The following is a 20,288-nucleotide window of genomic DNA, read 5'->3' as shown; positions in this document are numbered from 1 at the left end:
CCTCATCTAATGTACTGTTGCTCTGGGGAATCTCACGTGTACTTTGTAGTGTTTGTTTTTGTTGTGTTTGTCTTGTTTTCTATAGAAATTCAGTTGATCTTTTAATCCTTATGTGTATTGATATAAATCTTTCCCTTCTACAGATTTTGATGCTTGTAAGAAAGGCATGAAAGAATATGCTATTTTGGTCAACTTAAAGGCTAAAGTAAATTGTGAGAAATACAGAAAGGAGAGAACAAGTTCTGAAAATAATTTGGAGTGGTACTGGTGAAAGGGTTGTCACCTTGTTGTCACCTTCCTCTCACTGTGTGTGGACTGAATCAAAACTTGTGCAATACACACATTTCATATAGATCCATTTCTACCAGACTGTAATGCTCATCTACCATACATACACTTTCTCTGCACTCATACTAAAATCTAGAGTTTAAGTTTAGTATGCATTTCAAGTACTCTGAGAAATTACATTTTGACCTTGTGAATTGTGTACCACTGGTGTCAGTAGGTTGGTCAGGAGAACAGATTGCTTTTATACACACATACTGTTTAGGAAGTATTTTATATCAGGTGAATTTGACAGTAAAGTTTTAATTTAGCACTGCAGAGAGAGCTTGTACTTAGAAATACCTGCTTGGGTGTTTCTGTACTTATAACACTAGGAAGAGTTCGCTGATTGCTTGACAACTGTCTTTTAGAACTAAAATTACTGAGATTAGAGTTGTGCTGGGTATACAAACATTGTATATACCTGAAATAATTTGGAAGTTCTTCATTTAGAATCTGAGCATAGATGCTTTTCTCTCCCTCTTTCATTTTGTTTTGTTTTGTTTTGTTTATTTTTATTATTATTATTTTTAAAGACTTTTTTTGGCTAGTGATTTGGAAATACTTCCATTTTGTTTGTGAAAAGCACTGCCTTCTGAGTGAAAATGCAGAATATTAAAGGACAAATGTGGCTTGACGTTAACTCTTCATGGTAATACAATTTGGTTTTGCTTTAAATTAGTATTGGTTCTAGTCCACCAAAGAAAGATACTTGAGATGTCCTGGGATTTAATACATCAGTGGATTTCAGGGTTCAAACATATGCCCTACATGTTGTTAAAATCAACAGTGTACCCGATACCTCTCAGAGCACAGCATTAATTACTAAAGGTGCACGTCCAAGTCTCACCCTCTGTGTAATCTCCTGTGACCTCTCTAGCTCCAGGAGGTCTTGCCTTGAGCCACCACATGTCCCCAGCTGGGCTCCGTGCTGGTAATAGCATTTGGGCATGCTAAAAGCAGCTTTTCTGCAGGGGCACGAGAAAACACTCGCTCTGTTTGTGCCTCCCCCACAACCCCCCACCCTCAGCTCTTTAATAAGACCCGCTTGGAGCAGCTTGGCTGGGGCTTGGGCCCCGTTCCCCAGCCCGTGGCCTTTTTCTTTGGGGAGGCGCGCGGCCAGCCGGCCGGCTGTCGGCCTCCGCCACGTGCCCTGGCACCCGGTTGGTGCTAGGACCCGGGGTGGGACCGGCAGCCAGTCGGTGCTGCAACTTCACTGCCTCTATTTAAAGACTGCCCTGAGTCAGGAGAAGCGAGAGCTGCTGGGGATGACAGTTGCTTCAGGCAACCCTGGGGAGGACAGGGTCGGGGGTAAAAATCACCGTCGAGGGCCTGAGCTAGAAAGGGAATGGAGGGGTACCGTGGCGCTGAGTGTGACCGGGCATCCGAGACCTCCTCCTTCATAGAGGATGAAGAAGAAGAGGAAGAGGAGGAGGAGGAGGAAGAAGAGGATGAGGAGGAGGAAGAGGCTGTGGACCCAGAGGAAGCAGAGGAACTGTCTAACAGGTACTGCCTCCCCTGTGGCTGCGCAGCCTCGGGGCTGCTGGCGGCCTCGCCTGACAGCACTGACCCGTGGAGGCGAAGGTTTGGGTGTAGGCCTGGTTCAGTCCCTCTTCCCCCTTCCCACTTCTGCAGGGGCTTTTTGATTGCTGCAGATATGAGGTGGGGGGTGTTTTGGGTGGGGATGGCCGTAATTAGGTTTTGTGCAGCAAGTGCCGGCCCTGAGTTCCCTGAAAGCTTTTCTATTTAAAGAGCCTCTGGCATGCCAGCTCAAGTGGCATCTCCCTCTGCTCCTCCCTTTCTGGCTGACTCTTTGTCACATTTCGATCTGAGACGCGTTGGAGATTTGCCTGTCGGAGAGAAAACGGTCAAATATTATAATGGTCCATTTAAATTCGTTCCTTTTTTCTGCCTTCACTCCCGTCCCTCCCTCATCAGTCCTTTCTTTTCTCAAAAAAGTAAAAACTTGTTCTACACGCTCTCCACTAACAATCAGGATTTGTGAGGCTGATTTTTGGGTGGAAAGAGGCGTCACTTTGATTTTTTTTTTTTTTTAACTCTTGCACGGAAGCTGTTTTTGTCCTAACACTGCATTTCTACCATGAGGAAAACAAGGAGAGGGAACTTGGCCCAGCACACAGTGTGTGGTGTTGGTCCCACACTGGATGTGGGGCGTCTGCAACTTGACTCACTCTAACATCTCCTTTGGCCATGCAAACGCTGTTACTTTCATAAAGAGACAGAGAGGCCACCCCTTTGTACCAGGCTGCAAGGTTTCTTGAGCAAAGCCAACCAGTTTGGGGTGCATACTTTAGGAAGAACCGATAACATTATTGTTGACAGTTTAAGATATTTTCAGAAAGAACTTTTGTAAGAAATTTTGGTCATACAGGTCCTAAAACCGAAGTGCTGTGGAGCCATCCTGCATTTAGAAACTGCTCTGAGTATAACAGTGCAAAGCATTTCTCATTTTCACTGGGCTTCACTGGGACAGAAAGAGATGGCCGAAGAGAGGTGGTGGGACAGCATCTGTGCAGCCTAAACCACCCTGAGTCCTGCAGGAGTGAAATTTAAACAGGGAAATGTAGCTCAGGAGAGTTGGAAAAGCTCTGTGCTCTGAGAATGAAGAGCTAGTTTTCCAAAAAGGGGGGGATGCCTCCTGTAGGTAACGTTGCTTTTCTCCCAGGGGAGACGTTAACTCGGGTCCACACTGGCAGTGAGAGGGGTTACATGACTATAAATGGTATTTACACCTGCGCGTAGCCGTAACCTGACAAGAAAACCAGCTGAAGCTGGAGCTACTCACTGCAGACAGCTAAAACACAACAGCCTGGATTCTTTTTTAATGCTATCTGCAATTAAATGGCTAATAATAAAACTCAAATTGTAGAACACAACACGAGTAGGAATGGCTAACTTTTCCATTAAAGGAATGGAAATACATGTCTATATGTAGCACTGCAGTTATTTACTGCTCACGATGGGAGGACGACTTCTCCTCAGGTGCCTGTTTGCAGCTCCCCACAGCTGCGACTTGCTTCTGGCTAGCAGCCTCTGCAACCAAAGCTCAGGCATTGCATTGCAAAGCTTAATTAAATCACAGAAATCATTCCCTTTAGCAGTCAGTTATATTACAAATTCCAGAGTTCATACCTACCCTTAACCATCTACTAATAAGAGAGATCAGAGTCTACCAGTAAGTTCTTTAACAGCTGTGGCCAGTGGTAACTGAGTATATAACTCCATTTGATTAGTTTAATTAGGCTAATTGAAATGCAAAATTTTGGTTTTGGCACAGACACAGTAACTGCACTGGGCACTCAGAAATAGCTTATTAAAGTTAAATAAAACGAATTCTTTAACAGCTTAAAATTTGTTATTGCAAACGTCAGTGTGCTAGTAGAGTTTAAAGCCTTCCTGCCCGGGCAAAATTCATGGGAAGTACTAGCTAAGAAAGAACAGCAGGGCGAAGCCCCTTCCGTGTACTCACTGAGTCTGTAAGATAGTTATTGGTTGACAAACATTTTTTAAAGCCCCGGATGCAGAACATAATTTTCTGGTGTTTTGAAAACGTAGCTGAGAGGATATGTAACCAATATGCAAACTTGGCTGAAGACAGCCTGTCCTGGCCCCTGTCGTCACTGATTTATTTTTAACAGCCCCAAGCTCTCTGCCGTTTTTGTGTTCCTCCTTTACATGCAGTTGAATGGCACCTGATTGTGCAACATTGTAGTCAGCAGGAAGTTCCCCATTGGCTCCTTCTATTTCCATCTTTTGAGCATGCATATTCTCGTTCCTATTTTATAAAAGAGTTATGCAACACAACGGCTGGCCCAAGGTCGGGAAGTGCTTCAGGAAGTGAAGCAGAAGAGTCTCGGTGTTCCCCTGCTCCCTTCACGTCACTGTACGAGCCCTGGCTGACCTGCACCACCTCCACATGTGTTCCTTTGCAGCAGTTACGGAGCCGGGCACATTTTTTGCTGCAGCTTTCTTCATGCGTGCCCCTTCCAGCAGAGAAGCCTGTCTTCTGTGTCTTGTTAATCTCCACCGGCTGCCTGAGCAATGAGCAGGTGCCTGTGTACAGGGCTCTGACGGCAGGCCAGGGTAAAGGTTTGGTTTTGTTTTCCCTTCCATAGCACAGGTAAAACGCCAGTCAGCTATCAGACCCCCATGGGTTACTGAGAGCACTTCTGAGGACTAAGAAAATTATACTTCTCTGATAGAAAGTGCTTTCCTGTTGGAAATGCACCACTTAATTCATAAGTCTCTTTAGAGTGTTCAAAAAATGCATAAAGCTGCAGCAGAGCTTATGGCTTGCCCAAGAATTATGATGACTGCACATAAAGCAGAAAAGTTCAGGTTTTACTAAGCTTTTTAATGTAATCTGTAAACAATTTGGTTTCCTATCATAGTTTGTTATGCAAGTAGTGAGACTAACACACGACATCAGAACCCAATATAAAGCTGGAGTAAGGCATCACATCCTGGTCAGTATAAATAACCCACTGATCTTCAGTCGTGACATCTCAGTCGTGTCATCCCGGTTGCTTTCGCTTTGCGAGGTGTCGTGCAGCACAACAACAAATAGTGAAGGTACCAGGAGTGACGAGGTCTGATGCGAAGAGGAGGATTGTACAAAGCTGATGGGCTGGCAGTGCTTCTCTGTAATGTCAGTGATATAGCAGAGATGGGCAGACTTCCCTGGGTCTGAACCCGACTGCTCTGGCATCCGGGGAGGTGAAAAGTCTTCCCCAGCACGATACGCAAGGGAGCACGTACCCAGCCTGCCACACTGGGCTAGAAATCTGAAATCCTAGCAGGCACAGCATGCAAGCTGTGGTGAGAGGCAGGAGACTGCGAGAAGCAGAAGGAGAAGAGAAGAAATCTCTGGGGTTTGGGCTATTATAACAGGAAGCACGAAACAGATCGTCAGTGTCTTCAAGAACTATAGAAGGTTTGAGCAATTGGCCTAGCATGGAAATAACAGACTGACTGATCTGCCAACAAGATTGGGTGTGAGATGTCTGTGTGGAAAAAAGCAGCATTTTCTTCTGTCCCTGGATGTCAGCACTTCCACATCTCTATTTATGCACCTGGAATATTGGGAATGTCTTTTTGCAATGGCAGACACTTCCAGTGACTAGAAGCCTACTGCTGTACAGCATACAAATTCTACAGAAAACTAGAGGAGCATTTGGAAGTACATTGGATGAAAATGCTTGAGTTGTATGTCTTTCATTCTGGCTTAAATACATAAATTGTGCTGTAGAGGAAGATGGACTGTGACTGCAACTTTGGAAAAGAGAGGATGACTTGAATAATTGAAGCTCTTCGCATAGGCAGAGCCAGGGCAGCCTGTTCTTAATGATTAAAACCAGAAGAAGTGGGAGAGCTGCTCTATTCTGTGTGGGATTTTATTTAATAACACCAGTGCAGAAGAGAAGGTTAAAAAATATATGAGGGCTATTCAGAAGTTGAAAAATCTATAAAAAGATTAGGCTTCTGTTATTGTGGACTCAAATAGGACCTGAATGTACTTCCTTTGTACTAATGCTATGGATTTTATATATTTATTTATTTGCTTATGCTATGCCCAAGTCAACCCAATGCCAAATCATGAAACTGGCAAAGGAAGTGGTACCAGCAAAATTGATGTAGATTTTGTCTGCTTTGTCTGTTCTTCCACAGTATAAATCTTACCTTATGAAGCTAGCCTTGCTAGGGAGTACCACACCTAGCCAGGTAATCAGCTGTACATGCTGCATTTTTGTTTTGGTTTTGCTTTGGTTTGTGGGCTGGGCATTGCATTATGTTTTTGTTTGTTTTGGTTTGGTTTGTTTGTTTGTTTGTTTTGGTTTAGTTTGGTTTGGTGGTGTTTTGTTTGTTTGTTTGTTTGTTTTTGGCTAAGATGTGATTATTTGTTATCGTACTGTCAGACTTGAACTTTGGGCATTACTCCAAGCTGTCCTGCTAAGCACAGCCTTCAGGCCAGCCCAGTCACCACAACTGGATTTAAGTCCTGTCACTGGACTTCAGCACTGTGTTGTCCCACCGCTGTCTCGTCAGGCTGTGTCCCATGGGTGACTTCAGTCTTTGGGTAGCACCAAGCACATCAGAGAGATAATCTTCACGAACCTCAGTGTGGGCCAGCCCAGGACAGCTCCTGTGCTGCGGTCTTAGGACCAAATTCCCCCCGTTAGGGAAAGGTAACACTAGCAGTGCTAGAAGTATTAGCAGCATTAGAATTCTTTTTTTTTTTTTTTTTTTTTCCTTCTGGTAGGTACTAAGCAGTTTTGCTGAGTGATCTTTACGAATTCTTTATGGTTTACAAAGTTTGCTTGATGGAGAGATGATGTCTCTGCAGAATTTCCTTTTCTCCTCCCTCAGAGATGTTCGCCTCCTGGCATTTGCTCAGCACCATGCAGAGCAGTGCTGAGAGTTCCACGCCTGTGTTACCCTTGCCTTAGGCACCCTCATGGTCATAGCTGGGTCATCACTTGGGTCATCACTTCCAGCAGTCGGTGAGCCAGGTGCTGCAGCTCAGAGCCCATGTTCAGGAGCCAGACTTCTTCACATTTGTTAAGCACTCTATCCTAATCACATACAGTGAGTTTAGTGGAAGCAGGGCTTTGGGTAACCAGAGGTTTGCACCCTTCTATGGGAGCGACTGAGTTCACCCCTTCTTCGCCAGCTTTGCTCTGCTGAAGCCTCTGCCTCTGCCAGCGGGCACCCTGCATTTCTTTCCCTTAGCTACTAACACTATTTCCCCCAGTGAACTTCTCAACGAATATGGGGGTTGAGTGTTATGATCACTTTTTCTATGGTTTTTCGAAGTAACTATTGCAACCCTAGTAAGATACTTTTTTAAAAATAGCACCATGTGTCAATGTCTTTTAATTGCTTTTGCTATTTTTTACGTTCTTATTTCTAAGACTGTTTTTCCAAAGCTTCTCAGAAAACATTTATCCATTTTTTCTGAAACTAAGACTAGATTTAATTGCAGCATGTGACAGTGTACTGTCACATGCATATCATAAGGTTTCAAGTTAGCTTTATAAAACGTTATTTCAGAATATTTAGATTGTTGAACGTATTCTAAATTACTTTGTTAAATATGTAGAGTGCTTAGACAATGAAACATAGGTGAAGACAGTAACAAGTTAGATTTGCTAGTCCTTTGCACATTATATCAAAGCAAATGTGGATGCTATTAAAATATTGACAGTATTTTATAAATGTTTAGTGCAAGGTTTAAATTATACTGTGAGATAATCAGGCACTGGAGAATAGCCCCGGAATCCATTCAGTCTCACACTGGCAAATCAAGGTCAGATCAAAGACTGTTTTTGCTGCATTGTCAAGAGCATTTAAACACCTCTCCTTCGGTGAACTAACCTTGCAACATGCACACTTAGAAAAATGTTTCTAAAGTACATTCATCAGATGAAATATGACTTTGCTTCTGCTTGTGTTTCAAAATATATGCACATGCAGTATTTTTACAAGTTTGAAAAACATTATTGTTTTAGTGCACTGGATTTCACAGCAGTAATTTGATGTTATGTGATTTTATGGCATTTTTTCTCTTTTTTTTTCTCTTTCTTTTTTCTCCAGTTTAAAAGATCTTATCCAAAGTGAAGATGTGAAACCCAAGCTGCAGTACATCATGACTAACCCCTCCTTTTCTATGGTAACAGTTCAAAGTGAAGATAGTGGAATAACCTGGGAAACCAGCTCGAGCAGATGTTCTACTCCCTGGACCTCAGAAACTAGTACAACTTCTGATCTTTACAGTATGGAAAGTTCGCCAGTAGGTTCTCCTCCAGGAAAAGTTATCTTTATCATGGATGAAGGTAAAATTATTCGGAAAAGGAAGCGTAAACCTTCAAATAGGGTGCCACTGCCTACAACTCTGAAAGGAGGCCAGGGCAACAAAAAACGTGACTCTTCTGGAATGCAGAGACAAGAACCAAGAACTGTTCTAGGAGATGTGCAGGGCTCAGTGTTAAATGTTGAACAGATGGAAACACGAGATACAGATGAGGAAATGTTGGATGACAAAGAAGATCTGGAGAACATTGCAGAAGAACCAGTAAAACGTGCTCCAATAAGATCAATATTTAGAGAAAACAGACTGAGAAAAGTAGGGCCGATCCTTGGAGGACCAGTAAAAGCTAGAATCCAGCTGTTCAACTCCATTTTTGGAGGAACTGGGCCAGCCCCTGAAACACTAGAGAAAACTAGTTTCCAAAGAAAGAGCTCAGTTTCAGGAGATTCTGAACACTTCCTAGATACATCAGTAAAAGAAAGATTGCATCAGTTCAGTTCAGTTTCGGAAGCAACACATCCAAAACCTTTCCAGAGGATAAGCAGAAATCTTGAAACACCATCAGAAAGAAGAAGGAATCAAAGGCAACAATCTGCAACACATTCAAATCAAAGCTATTCTTCAACAACACATCGTGAAAAACAACATACTAATAAAGATATTTCATTTCAAAATATTAAACCTACTAAAATGAAAGATACACCAAGCAAATTTTCAAGCTCTGCTGAAAAAACAACTCTTCAGCATAAAGAAAGAAAAGACAGACAATCTCTACTGGAGACTCCAGATGAGGTATCAGGACAGTCACTGAAGTCCTGCCCTCCTGGAGAAGCAAGGAAGCAGCAAAGTTTCTCCTATTCACCGGTGGCCAAAATGGCAATAACAGAGCAGTCAACATCCATTGCATTAGAGCCTGATGACAAATCAGAGAAACAAGTGCTGATTCCTTCAGCTGAAACTGCAAACAAGAAAACAGACCAATCACTGCTGACAGCATCAGATCTTCTGGATGAACCAAAGGAGCAGGAAACTCAGGCCAGTTCAGCACCACAGCCTGCTTCAGCAGATTCTGTTAATGAATTAGATAGACAAAGCACTGAACCTATTTTGCCTACAGCATCTGCATCAGAACATTCTGAGAAGGAAATACAGAAGTCAGCAGCTCAGTCTTACTTACCTAGTGCTCTATCAGCTAAATTCAGATATTCCACTCAATCCGAAACAAGACAGGAGGATATTATTCCTCAGTCACCAGAAACTGCACAATCAGAGTCTGAACATGTGCTTTTACCACATTCTGTAGATGAAACAAAGGAGCAAGAAACTGAGGGTCACTCGTCAGCAACTGCACAGTCAAAAACTGATCTTTCAGGTCCATTGTATTCCGTTAAAAAAACGGAGAGTCAAAGGACCCCAATACCAGAAATGCAAAATGTTCACTTACAGAAGCAAACAGAGTCAGAACAAGACTTCTCCACTCAGATACCAGAGGAGAAAGGAGTTAAATTAAATTCACGTATTCCTGAAAAGATAGATTCCAAATATCTTGGCATTTCCTATGCTGTTTGCAGAGAAAAAGAACAAACACAGAAAAGTTCAGTTGTAAATAAAGCAGTAGATATGGATCACCCTTTTGTTTCCACTGAAGAAAACAATCAAGCAGAGAGTGCACAAATGGAGATGGAGAATCCAGAGTTCTCATACTCCAGTGAAAAAATGTTGGAATCAGAGAGTGCAAAACTGGAAACAGAGCATCCAGACTTTTCTTATTCCAAGGAAGACACAGAAGAAGCAGAGAGTGAACTGCTGGAGATGGAGCAGCCAGACTTTTCTTTTTCCAGGGAAGACACAGAAGAATTGGAGCATGCACAACGTAAGATGGAGCAGCCAGATTTTTCATATTCCAGAGAAGAAATTGTGGAATCACAGAGTGCAAAACTGGAGACGAAGCATCCAGATTTCTCATACTCCAGAGAAGAAATGTTGGAAACAGAGAGTGCACAGCTGGAGATGGAGCAGCCAGACATCTCTTTTTCCAGGGAAGAAACAGAGGAAATGGAGAGTGCACAACATAAGACGGAGCATCCAGATTTTTCATATTCCAGAGAAGAAATGGAGGAATCAGAGAGTGCACAGCTGGAGATGGAGCAGCCAGACATCTCTTTTTCCAGGGAAGAAACAGAGGAAATGGAGAGTGCGCAGCTGGAGATGGAGCAGCCAGACATCTCTTTTGCCAATGAAGAAACAAAGGAAGTGGAGAGTGCACAACATAAGATGGAGCATCCAGATTTTTCATATTCCAGAGAAGAAATGGAGGAATCGGAGTGTGCACAGCTGGAGATGGAGCAGCCAGACTTTTCTTTTTCCAGGCAAGACACAGAAGAACCAGAGAGTGCACAGCATAAGATGGAGCATCCAGATTTTTCATATTCCAGAGAAGAAACTGAGGAAATGGAAAGTGCACAGCTAGAGATGGAGCAGCCAGACATCTCTCTTTCCAAGGAAGACGCAGAAGAATCAGAGAGTGCACAACGTAAGACAGACCATCCAGGTCTTTCATATTCCAGGGAAGAAATGCTGGAATCAGAGAGTACACAGCTGGAGACAGAGTATCCAGACTTTTCATTTTCCAGGGAAGAAACAGTGGAATCAGAGAGTGCACAGCTGGAGACAGAGTATCCAGACTTCTCTTTTTCCAGTGAAGAAACAGAGGAATTGGAGAATGCTCAATATAAGATGGAGCATCCAAACTTTTCATATTCCAGAGAAGAAATGGTGGAATCAGAGAGTGCACAGCTGGAGCATCCAGACTTTTCATTTTCCAGGGAAGAAACAGAGGAATCAGAGAGTGCACAACTGGAGACAGAACATCAGGACTTTTCCTTTTACAAGGAAGAAACAGAAAGGCAAAAATCTATTCCTATTGAACTGGAACACCCAGAGTCTTACTCCCCTGAAGAAGCAGAGCAAGAAACAACAACAAAACTTGAGTTAGAACCTTCAGATTTATCATGTTTGGGGGAAGAAGTAGAGAAAGAAAACACTATAGAACTTGACTCGGTACATCCAGATATATACGATTCCACTGGAAGAGATGAGATGCAGCAAATGGGGCATCTGAAAACAGGGCATTCAGATTTACCATATCCCATGGATAAAACAAAGCATCAAACATTGGCACAAGTAGATTTGGACAGTTCTCTTTCATCATATTTTGGTGACAAAGGAGAACAGCTGCAGCCTGTACAGCAGGATTCACAACTTGGAGGTAAACTGTACTCACTTGGCAAGGCAGTGCAAGGAGAAAATACTCAACTTGCTCAGTCTGAGCATCCAATTTTGTCATATTCTACTACAAAAGAACAGCAACATATAACTTCACAGCTGAGGGCAGAAGAGGCTGATACTTCGTATTCCACTGACAAAACAAAACAGGAAATATTGCAACCAAAGTTGGAACACGCAGATGCCCCATATTCCCAGGGAGAAGCAACACAGGAAGCTGTCCACAAAGACTTAGAAGGTCCAGGATGGCCAAGTTTCATTAGCGAAGGAGAGCAAAATGAAAATGTACTACCCTCAGAAAACAGGGATCTGTCATTCACCACTGGAGAAATAGTGCAAGAAGGAATAGAGTCGGGATCGTTATACTCACATTCAGTGGACAGACCAAATTCCAGGGAAATAGCACAGTTGGAGCAGAAGGATTTATTTCCTTCCTATCCTACTTCTGACAGTAAGCAACAGGAAATATCACCACTGGGTTTGGCCCAGCCAGATACATCTTATTCATTTGGAAAAATGGAACAAGAAGAGACAGAACACAGAGAGCTGGAAGAACTGGAAGAAGCCCAACCAAAAGCTACACAAATGGAATTGCAGTATTCAGATTTGTCAGAAACCTGGGGGAAATCAGATTCACAAGACATAGACCAAATGGATTTGGCACAGCAAGAAACAGCTCAGCCAGAGTTAGCATGTCCTCTGCCATATTCTTTCAGTGAACAAATGCAAGAAGAAATGCAAATGAAGCCAGCATACCCAGAACAGACATTTTATGTAAGTACAGGCATGCAGGAGGGGGTGACACAATGCAAATCAAAGCAACCACTTCTTTCATGTTTTACTGGAAAAATGGAACAAGATGAAGTAACACATCCAGAGCTGGAGCAAACGTTGTTGCCCTCTTCCAGTGGAAAAGAGTCTCCACTGGAAATGAAAGTGAGTTCAGAATATCCAGATTTGTCATATTCCTCTCATGGACCTAAACAACAAGAAAAGTTTAAACATCCAACTTTGCCATTTAGTTCGAAGCAACAAGAAACTGCACCGCTGGTGATGGAACATCCAGATTTTTCATGTACCACTGGTGAAGTGAAATCATATGATGCCATACAGCAGGAGTCAGAACATCCAGAAAAGTTACACTCCATGGGAGAAATGCAACAAGAATCAGAATATTTAGATTCACCAGAAACCCTGAGTGGAGCACAAGATGAAGCCATGGAGGTGGAATCTAAATATCCAAATTTGTCATGTTCTGTTGGTGAAGAAAAACAGCAAGAAACCTTACAATTGGACTCAAAACATCCAGATACATCATTTTCCTTTGGTAATTCTGCAGAACAATCAACTCAAGAGTTTGAGTCAAAATGTAAAGATTTGCCTAAAGTGGCCCGAAAAAGAGCTTTACCAGGAATTGCACAAATCGACTCGAAACATCCAGGTTTAACGTATTTTCTCAGTGAAGTTGAGAAGCCAGAAACTGCACAATCAGAATTGAGACACACTGACTTGTCACATTTTACCAATGACACAAACAAACCAGAAGCAATACTGTTGGATCAGAAACACAGAAAAATTTCTGTTGACAGAGAAAAGCATCAGCAAACCCCAAAACAGCAGTTAGAGCAAGAAAAGTTTTCATATTCTCCTGGCAACATAGAACAATTAAAATATGTCCAGGAGGACTTGGAACAATCAGGTTTATCATTTCCCACTGACAGGCCAGATGACAAAAGGACTTTGCCAGGGACAGAACATGCTGATGTGATACATCCTCTGGATAAATCAGAGGTGCAACTAGAATCAGAGCAAATAGGTTTAACTTACTCCCTTGGAAAACCTGAACAGAAAATGGCTCAGCCAGAAGTGGAAATTCCACATTTGGCCCATTCTGTGGGCCAACAAGAATGTTCTGCAGAACAGGAAGAAATAGCAGAGCCAGGGCAGGGACATCCTGACTTGCCTTATTCAGTTTTCAAAGAAGGAGAACTGAAAACTACAGAGCTGAAACCCGAACATCCTAGTCTAGTATGCTCCCTCAACAAAGCAGAGGAAACAACACAATTGCAAGTGGAACCGTTTGATGTGTTGCATGTCCATGACAAAACAGAGCAACACCCACCTGCTCAGCTGGAGCTGGGCCACAGAGTCTTGGCATCCCCTGCTGACAAAGTGGGACGGCGAGGTATGGCGCATACAGACTTGGAACACCCTGATGAGGTGCAGTCTGTCAGCAGAACAGAGCATCCACCACCTGCAAAAGAGAAACAAGGAGTTCCAGGTGCATCACCTCATAGTGGAAAAGAAAAACAAAAAGGAATGGCAAAACCAGAGCTGAAGCATCCTGATTTATCATATTGCATTGATAAAACACAGCCACAAAAAAATACACGACTGGGGCTAGGAAAACCACACTTATCATCTTGGCCTGGCAAAACAGAGCAAGCACAAGCTGCTCAAGAGGAGCAGTCAAGCTTCTTCCATTCTTCCAACAAAGCTAAACAAGGAGAGAAAGCACAGCCAGAACTGGGACATTCACAGTTATCTTATTCTGTTAGTGAGGCAGAACAAGAAACTGCACATCAGAAATCAATTCATTCAGATTTATCTGCTGGCATATTAGAACACCATGAAGTTATACAGCCAGAGACAGAAATAATGGATTTATCATGCTCAGCTGGTGAAACACAGCAACCTCAAATTGCCGAGCTGGATTTGGAATGTCCAGATTTATCACATTCCACTGGTGCTTTACAGCAACAAGGAGTTCAACCAGAGCTGGAAAAGCCAGGTGATTTTTCATCATCTCTCAGCAAAGAGCAATGGGAAAGTGCAGGAATGCAGACAGAACACTCTGGGTTGCAGTACTCTGTTCAGAAAACAGAAGTACTGCAAAACTCACAAGCAGAATCAGAATATGCAGATTTGTCATTCTCTGTTGGCACAGCAGAACCTCATAAAGCAGTACAACCAGAGTTGGAAGAACTTGATTTGTTGCATTCTACTGTCAAAACAAAGCAATCATGGGCTGCTGCACTAGACCCTGAACATCCAAATGTCTCAGATGCCATGGCCAAAGTACTACAGCCTGATTTGTCCTCTTCCATTAGCAAAGAAAAGCAAAGTGCACAACTGGATTTCAAACAGGAGAGGGAAAGCCATACATTACACCCAGAGGAAGCAGCACAACTGAAATTAGAACAGCCAACATTGTCAAGTACTCATAGAACAGTGGAGCAACCAGAAAGGGCCCCAGTGGAAGGGGAGCTCCTGGACGTCTTGCATTCCTCTAGCAAAAAAGAGCAGCAAGAAATGGCAAAACAAGAGTTGGAGCATTCAGGTTTATCATATTCTACTGATAAAACACAGAGACAAGAAACGGCACAACTTGTGTTGGGACAAGCAGATTTATCGTCTTGCCCTGCCAAGACAGAGCAAGCACAAACTGTTCAAGTGGAAACAGAACATCAGGACTTGCTACATTCACCTGGTAAAACACAGTGGCAAGGAACAGCACGAACAGAGGTTGAACATCCAGGTTTGTCATGTTCTGTTGCCAAAACAGAGCAGCCACAGGCGGTGCAATGGGAATCAGAGCAGACTGTAACACCCCATCCCATTGTAAAAACAGAGCAACATGGAGTGACACATCCAGAGCAGGAACTTCCCAGTTTACCTTATTCCATTTGCAAACCACAGTCACAAGAAAGGACAAAACTAGACATAGGACAAAAAGATTTAACATATGCCCTTGGTGAAGAAGATGAAATACAAACTGTGCAAGGTGAACTGGAACATAGAGCTTTGCTGTATTCTTCTGGCAAAACAGAACAAGAAATGGTGTTGTCAGAGTTGCAACATAAACAGCTATCTTATCCAGTCAGAGAAATAGAAGAGGAAGCTACACATCAGAAATCAAACTATACAGATTTGTCATATTCCATTGGCCAAAAAGAGCACCATGAAATAGTACAACCAGAACTGGAAGAAATGGATTTATCCTATACAAGTGGCAAGTCAGAACATTCACAACCAGCCCAAGTAGTACTGCAACAGCCAGAGGTTTTGGAATCTTTTGGCAAACGAGAGGAAAAATCAATGGCCCAGCCTTCCATTTTGCACTCACATGGTGAAGAAAAGCAGAAACTAGCTTCACAGTTAGACTCAACGCAGCCAGGTTTATCACATCTGCTTGATAAAACAGAAATACAGGAAACTGCAGAAGAAGGGTTTGTGCCTTCTGATTTTTCATATTCTATGGGAAAAGCAGACCAATTGGAAAGAGAACAAATGAAATTAAAATGTCCAGAATTGTCATATTCTCTTGGCAAACTAGAAACTCATGGAGTGAAACCATTGAGTTTAATGTACTCCTATGGCAAAAAAGAGCAGCCACAGGCTGCCCAGATGGAACATCCAGAGACACCATACTTCATGGGTGAAACAGAGCGGAAGGATGGGGCCCATCCTGAAGAGCAGTGTTTTAATTTGCAGTATTCTGTTGTTGAAGCAGAGCAACCCGAAACACCTTCTGTATTTTATACCTTTGGCAGGACTAAGGAGCAGGAAACTGCACGACCAAAGTTTGAACAATCTTTTTCAACCTATACTGAACAAGCAGAAAAGCATGAAACGGCTGTACTGAGAGCAGGACATTCAGAGAAGTGGGACATTGGGACTACTTCATCTCTAACTACTCAGTTAGAAACTGAGTGGGAAACTGAACAAGATTTATCCTTTTCCACTGAGGAAGCAGCAAGCCCAAAAATTCAATCCTATTCATCTCTTACTGAAAAATCAGTGTCTGTACCTCTGGGTGTTTCACATTCTGTTTCTAAAACAAAAATGGAAAGAAGTCCAAAGTCTTCACCTGTAGCTGGAGGCATGTCCCCTGAGCACTTAGATTTATCTTACACCCATTATAAAACAGAGCAGTCAGAAACTGCACAGCCTGTGTCAAGTTTCTTCTCTGCAAGAAAAGAAGCAGAGAATACAAGAATTGATCCACATTTGCATATGGCTGCACATTCAGAACCTGAACATATAATTACATCTGAAACAGAGAGAGAACAGACTCCACATTACTTCCACACAACTAAACAATTAGAGTCTGAACAATTAAATACATCATATTCTATAGATAAAACAGAAACTGTACAAGGTCAAGAGTATTTAACTGTACCTTCAAAACTGGAGACTGAACCTTCAGTTCCATTTTATTCAGTTGATGAAACACGTCAGCAAGAAATTCCACCTTATTCAAAACCTACCTCTGAGTATTTGGTTGCCAAGTGCTCCCTAGCTGAACACAAAAAGCAAAGCATGCTGCTAGTTACTCCCCAGTCTGCACAATCAGAGAGTAAATATGTAATTCCACCACATGATGAAATAGAATTGCAAAAAGATCAGCTATATTCACCTGAAACAGCAAGCTTGAATGTAGCACAGATGGGGGATAAGTCCCTGTTGCACACACAAGAACAAGACGAGCAAAACCTCACAGAATACTTGTCATCAGAGCAGCTAAGAAGTCACGCCACATTCACTGCCAGCCAGGATAAGCAAGAAATACAACCTGATGTGCAGAAGGTGCCATCATTGATGAGCACAGAGTCAAAGGTGACTGCTGTAGCAGACCAGCAACCAGTACCATCAGATTCATTTGTTCCTTTTCATACTTCATCTGAAAAGTCAGTATCTGTGTCTTTCACTGGTGATAAAGAGAAACAAAATACTTCATTATCTCTATCTAAAATAGTAGGTACATCTGGAAACCAAACAAACACAGAAGAGGATAGACATGGAATGCAACCCTATTTTGCAGAGCAGAAGTATACATCCTTAGAGCAAATGGAAGCTGTTTCGCCAGATCTTGTTTATGAAACTGTGACACACAAAACTCAGCATTATTCTGGTGAACAGGACAGACTTTCTTCAGCAGAGTCAAAGTCTGTCTGCTCTAGTTCTGATGAAAAGCCAAGTACAGACATTCCATCTTTTGATTTGGCTAGCTGGCTGGCAGAAGAGGTGAAAGCTCGTTCAATTAATCCTATACGAGCTACAGAAGTAGACAAGCAAGGAATTCAGCTTTCTCTAAAGGGAACTTCTGGTTTTGAATCAAAACAACACCCAGCTGGAAGTTGTGCAGAACTTAAAGTTCATGGCACTGCTGTCAATAAAGGAGATACATTTAGAGTTTCTGATTCAGTGTCAAGTGAAATTTCCCATGGAGTGCCCTCAGAAACTGGTTACAGAATGCAAAGACATGATTTACTGTCTCCAAAAGCCGATAATCCAGGTCCAGACAAAGCTCCAAAGAGTGAAACTAAGTTTGTAAACCCTACAGAAAGGGAAGCAGTGCAACATCCAGAGGTAGACAAAATGTCTAAAGTGCCCGAACATTACGTGACAAGAGAAGAGGAAGAAATGGAAAAAGCAAGTGCTGTAGAAGACACTCAGCATGATCAAGAACCTACTGAACAAAAAGATCTATTTAATATAATTTCAGAAGGTTATGAAATACTCAATATTCATGCTCCTACACATATTTCTTCTGTTGATCAAGAAGAAAGTAAACACATGCCAGATAAACTAGAATACTTGGAAACAAATCCTTCATTTAAAAGAAAATTAGGTCATGATAGCCATAGTGCCTTAGCTTCTGGAACAACCACAGAAATTTCAGATAGCTCAATGTTGGGAAAGCCAGAAACCCATGAACAAAAAGAATTGGTCAAGAATGATGACATTGAGGAAACTGAAGAAACACAAAAGGAAAATCCACTGTTGCCTGAAAGCAATATTGATGTGATGTTGGATCCTGATAATGGTATGGCTGATATGGATTATTTTGAAAAGTACACCTTGATTGATGACAAATCCCCAGTTAAGCCACATTTTGAAAGACCAAGTTCATCATTTCCTGAGACAGAAGATCGTAATGAACCTGTGGAAGAAGCTGCATCTTTTAAAGAAAGCGCAGAGGTAGATACTTTGGAAGAGGAGTTTTCCCTACTTGAGGATCTGGATGAAGTCTTTTATGGTACTGCAAAAGGAGAAAGCAAAATGCAGGCCTATGCAGCAGCTCCAGAATCTTTACCTCTGCAGAAATCAATTGACATTAGCAGTAAAAGAGTTACAAATATAGAAGATGAACGGAAGTCACCAGGGACCCCACTATTTGATTCAGAAGAAGGAGTGCTAGAACGATCTCTATTTTTTCCAACATCAGTTGCTGCTGTTAACCCAGAGCTTCTAGAAGAGCCACCTGCTTTGTCATTTTTGTACAAGGATCTCTATGCAGAAGCAGTAGGAGAAAAGACAAAGGGTGAGACTCCATCTGATGAGGAGAGTGGAAATTCTAATGCATCTTTTCCTAGTAGAAATTCAGACACAGATGATGGAACAGGAATATATTTTGAAAAATACATTCTTAAAGATGAAATTCCAGGTAAGGTCTTAGAGCAACAGAGGGATCAGATACCAGAGGATGAGTCTTTTAGTGGAGGAATTTCAGTTCAGAGTTACGAGGACAAATACAAGTATAGGTCTGCTGGTGTTTTAGGAACTGAGATTCTGCCAGAAAGGGGTGTTGTGGAGACAGAGAAAGTCCAGGTAGATAGTGACATTAAAGCAACAATTTGTAAACCAATGCATGCCATTCCTTTTGGAAGAGAAGCGATTCTTTCAGGTGCTAGAAGTGATACTACTGAACAAAGAGAAGAAGAAAATGTACCTGTAGAAACCACTGAGGAATTGCCAGAGCAAATGAGTCATCAAGAGTATAGTCAAATAGTCGATTCTCAGGGAGCTGCACATCCAGACGTTGGCTATAAGCGGGAAGAACGGCACAAAACAACAGCAGTTCCTCAAATGGAAAAATATGTCCCATATATCAGAACTCCTGTTGAAGACAGTGAAGATGATCAGTATACCCAGGAAAGTATCTCATGTGTTCCTACCATTCAGCAAAGAGAGAAGACAGACTTGCAAAGAGAGGAGCAGCAGCACCCTGATGCTTATGAAGATCTTGCTGAGTCAATGGACTATGATGTGATTACACAAGAAGAACTGTTACAAGATGAAATGTCATCTGAATTCACACATGAGGAGCTATTATTTGAAGACAGGGACTCTTTCGAGCACGTTGGGGATAGTTATGAATTTGTTAATGAACCAGAGCAAAGAACACCAGCTGAACTTGAAGATTCAGGCTTTGTGGTGATGTATCCTGAAAAATCAACGGCAAACATTCCTCAAGTTGAGAGTCCACAAAGAGAATTAAAGAAAGCGCAAACAGACACATATTGTTACCACTGCAAATGTCCAATATCTGCCATTGACAAGCTTTTTGGAGAACACAAAGACCATGAGGTCACAACACTAGATGCTGCTGCAACCAAGATGAAGGTAAGAATTAATCTGGATGGGGAAGGAGATACTGAACCTTATTTCTCTAGGCCTCTTGTGTAGTCAGTGCAAAGGCTCAGAGAGCAGTCCAGAGACTGTCACAATATCTATAAAATAAAAACTATTCCTAAACACGGAGGTCTTGAAGGGAGAGTATCTTATCATTAAGGTATTCTGAAGAGTCCTGGGCTTTCTAAACTGATCTTATTTATTCAGCAGTTTGAATGACTATGTTTATACATAACTGTTACCAGATTTTCCATCTTCTAGTCTTCTTATCTGTGCACATTCATCTGTTTTGTACATGTAGAGTAAGAAATGAGAAGATATTTCTGTGAAGAGAATTTTAGTAACAGCAGCTCATGTCATTTGACAAGGTACAGAAACCTCAATATGCAGGGACTACCATCATCATAAAATGTTCTCCATTCCAGTTACGTGT

The 20,288-nt window shown here is 42.1% G+C and overlaps 1 protein-coding gene across 2 annotated transcripts in view; it reads left to right on the top strand.

The window, feature by feature from the left end:
- The first annotated feature begins 1,584 nt into the window (after positions 1–1,584).
- Positions 1,585–20,288, top strand: part of CMYA5 (cardiomyopathy associated 5) — a 45,094-nt gene continuing 26,390 nt past the window's right edge. For both annotated transcript variants that reach the window (XM_040541666.1, XM_040541665.1), the window contains exons 1-2: positions 1,585–1,830; positions 7,939–19,846. In XM_040541666.1, the coding sequence (XP_040397600.1) occupies positions 1,673–1,830; positions 7,939–19,846 (12,066 nt within the window). In that variant the 5' untranslated portion in view covers positions 1,585–1,672. The remainder of the gene's footprint in view (positions 1,831–7,938; positions 19,847–20,288) is intronic.

Source organism: Cygnus olor, chromosome Z (genome assembly GCF_009769625.2).
Source record: "Cygnus olor isolate bCygOlo1 chromosome Z, bCygOlo1.pri.v2, whole genome shotgun sequence".
Taxonomy (NCBI): domain Eukaryota; kingdom Metazoa; phylum Chordata; class Aves; order Anseriformes; family Anatidae; genus Cygnus; species Cygnus olor.
The sequence above is the reverse complement of the archived record's forward strand: the minus strand, read 5'-3'. Positions and strand labels throughout refer to the sequence as shown.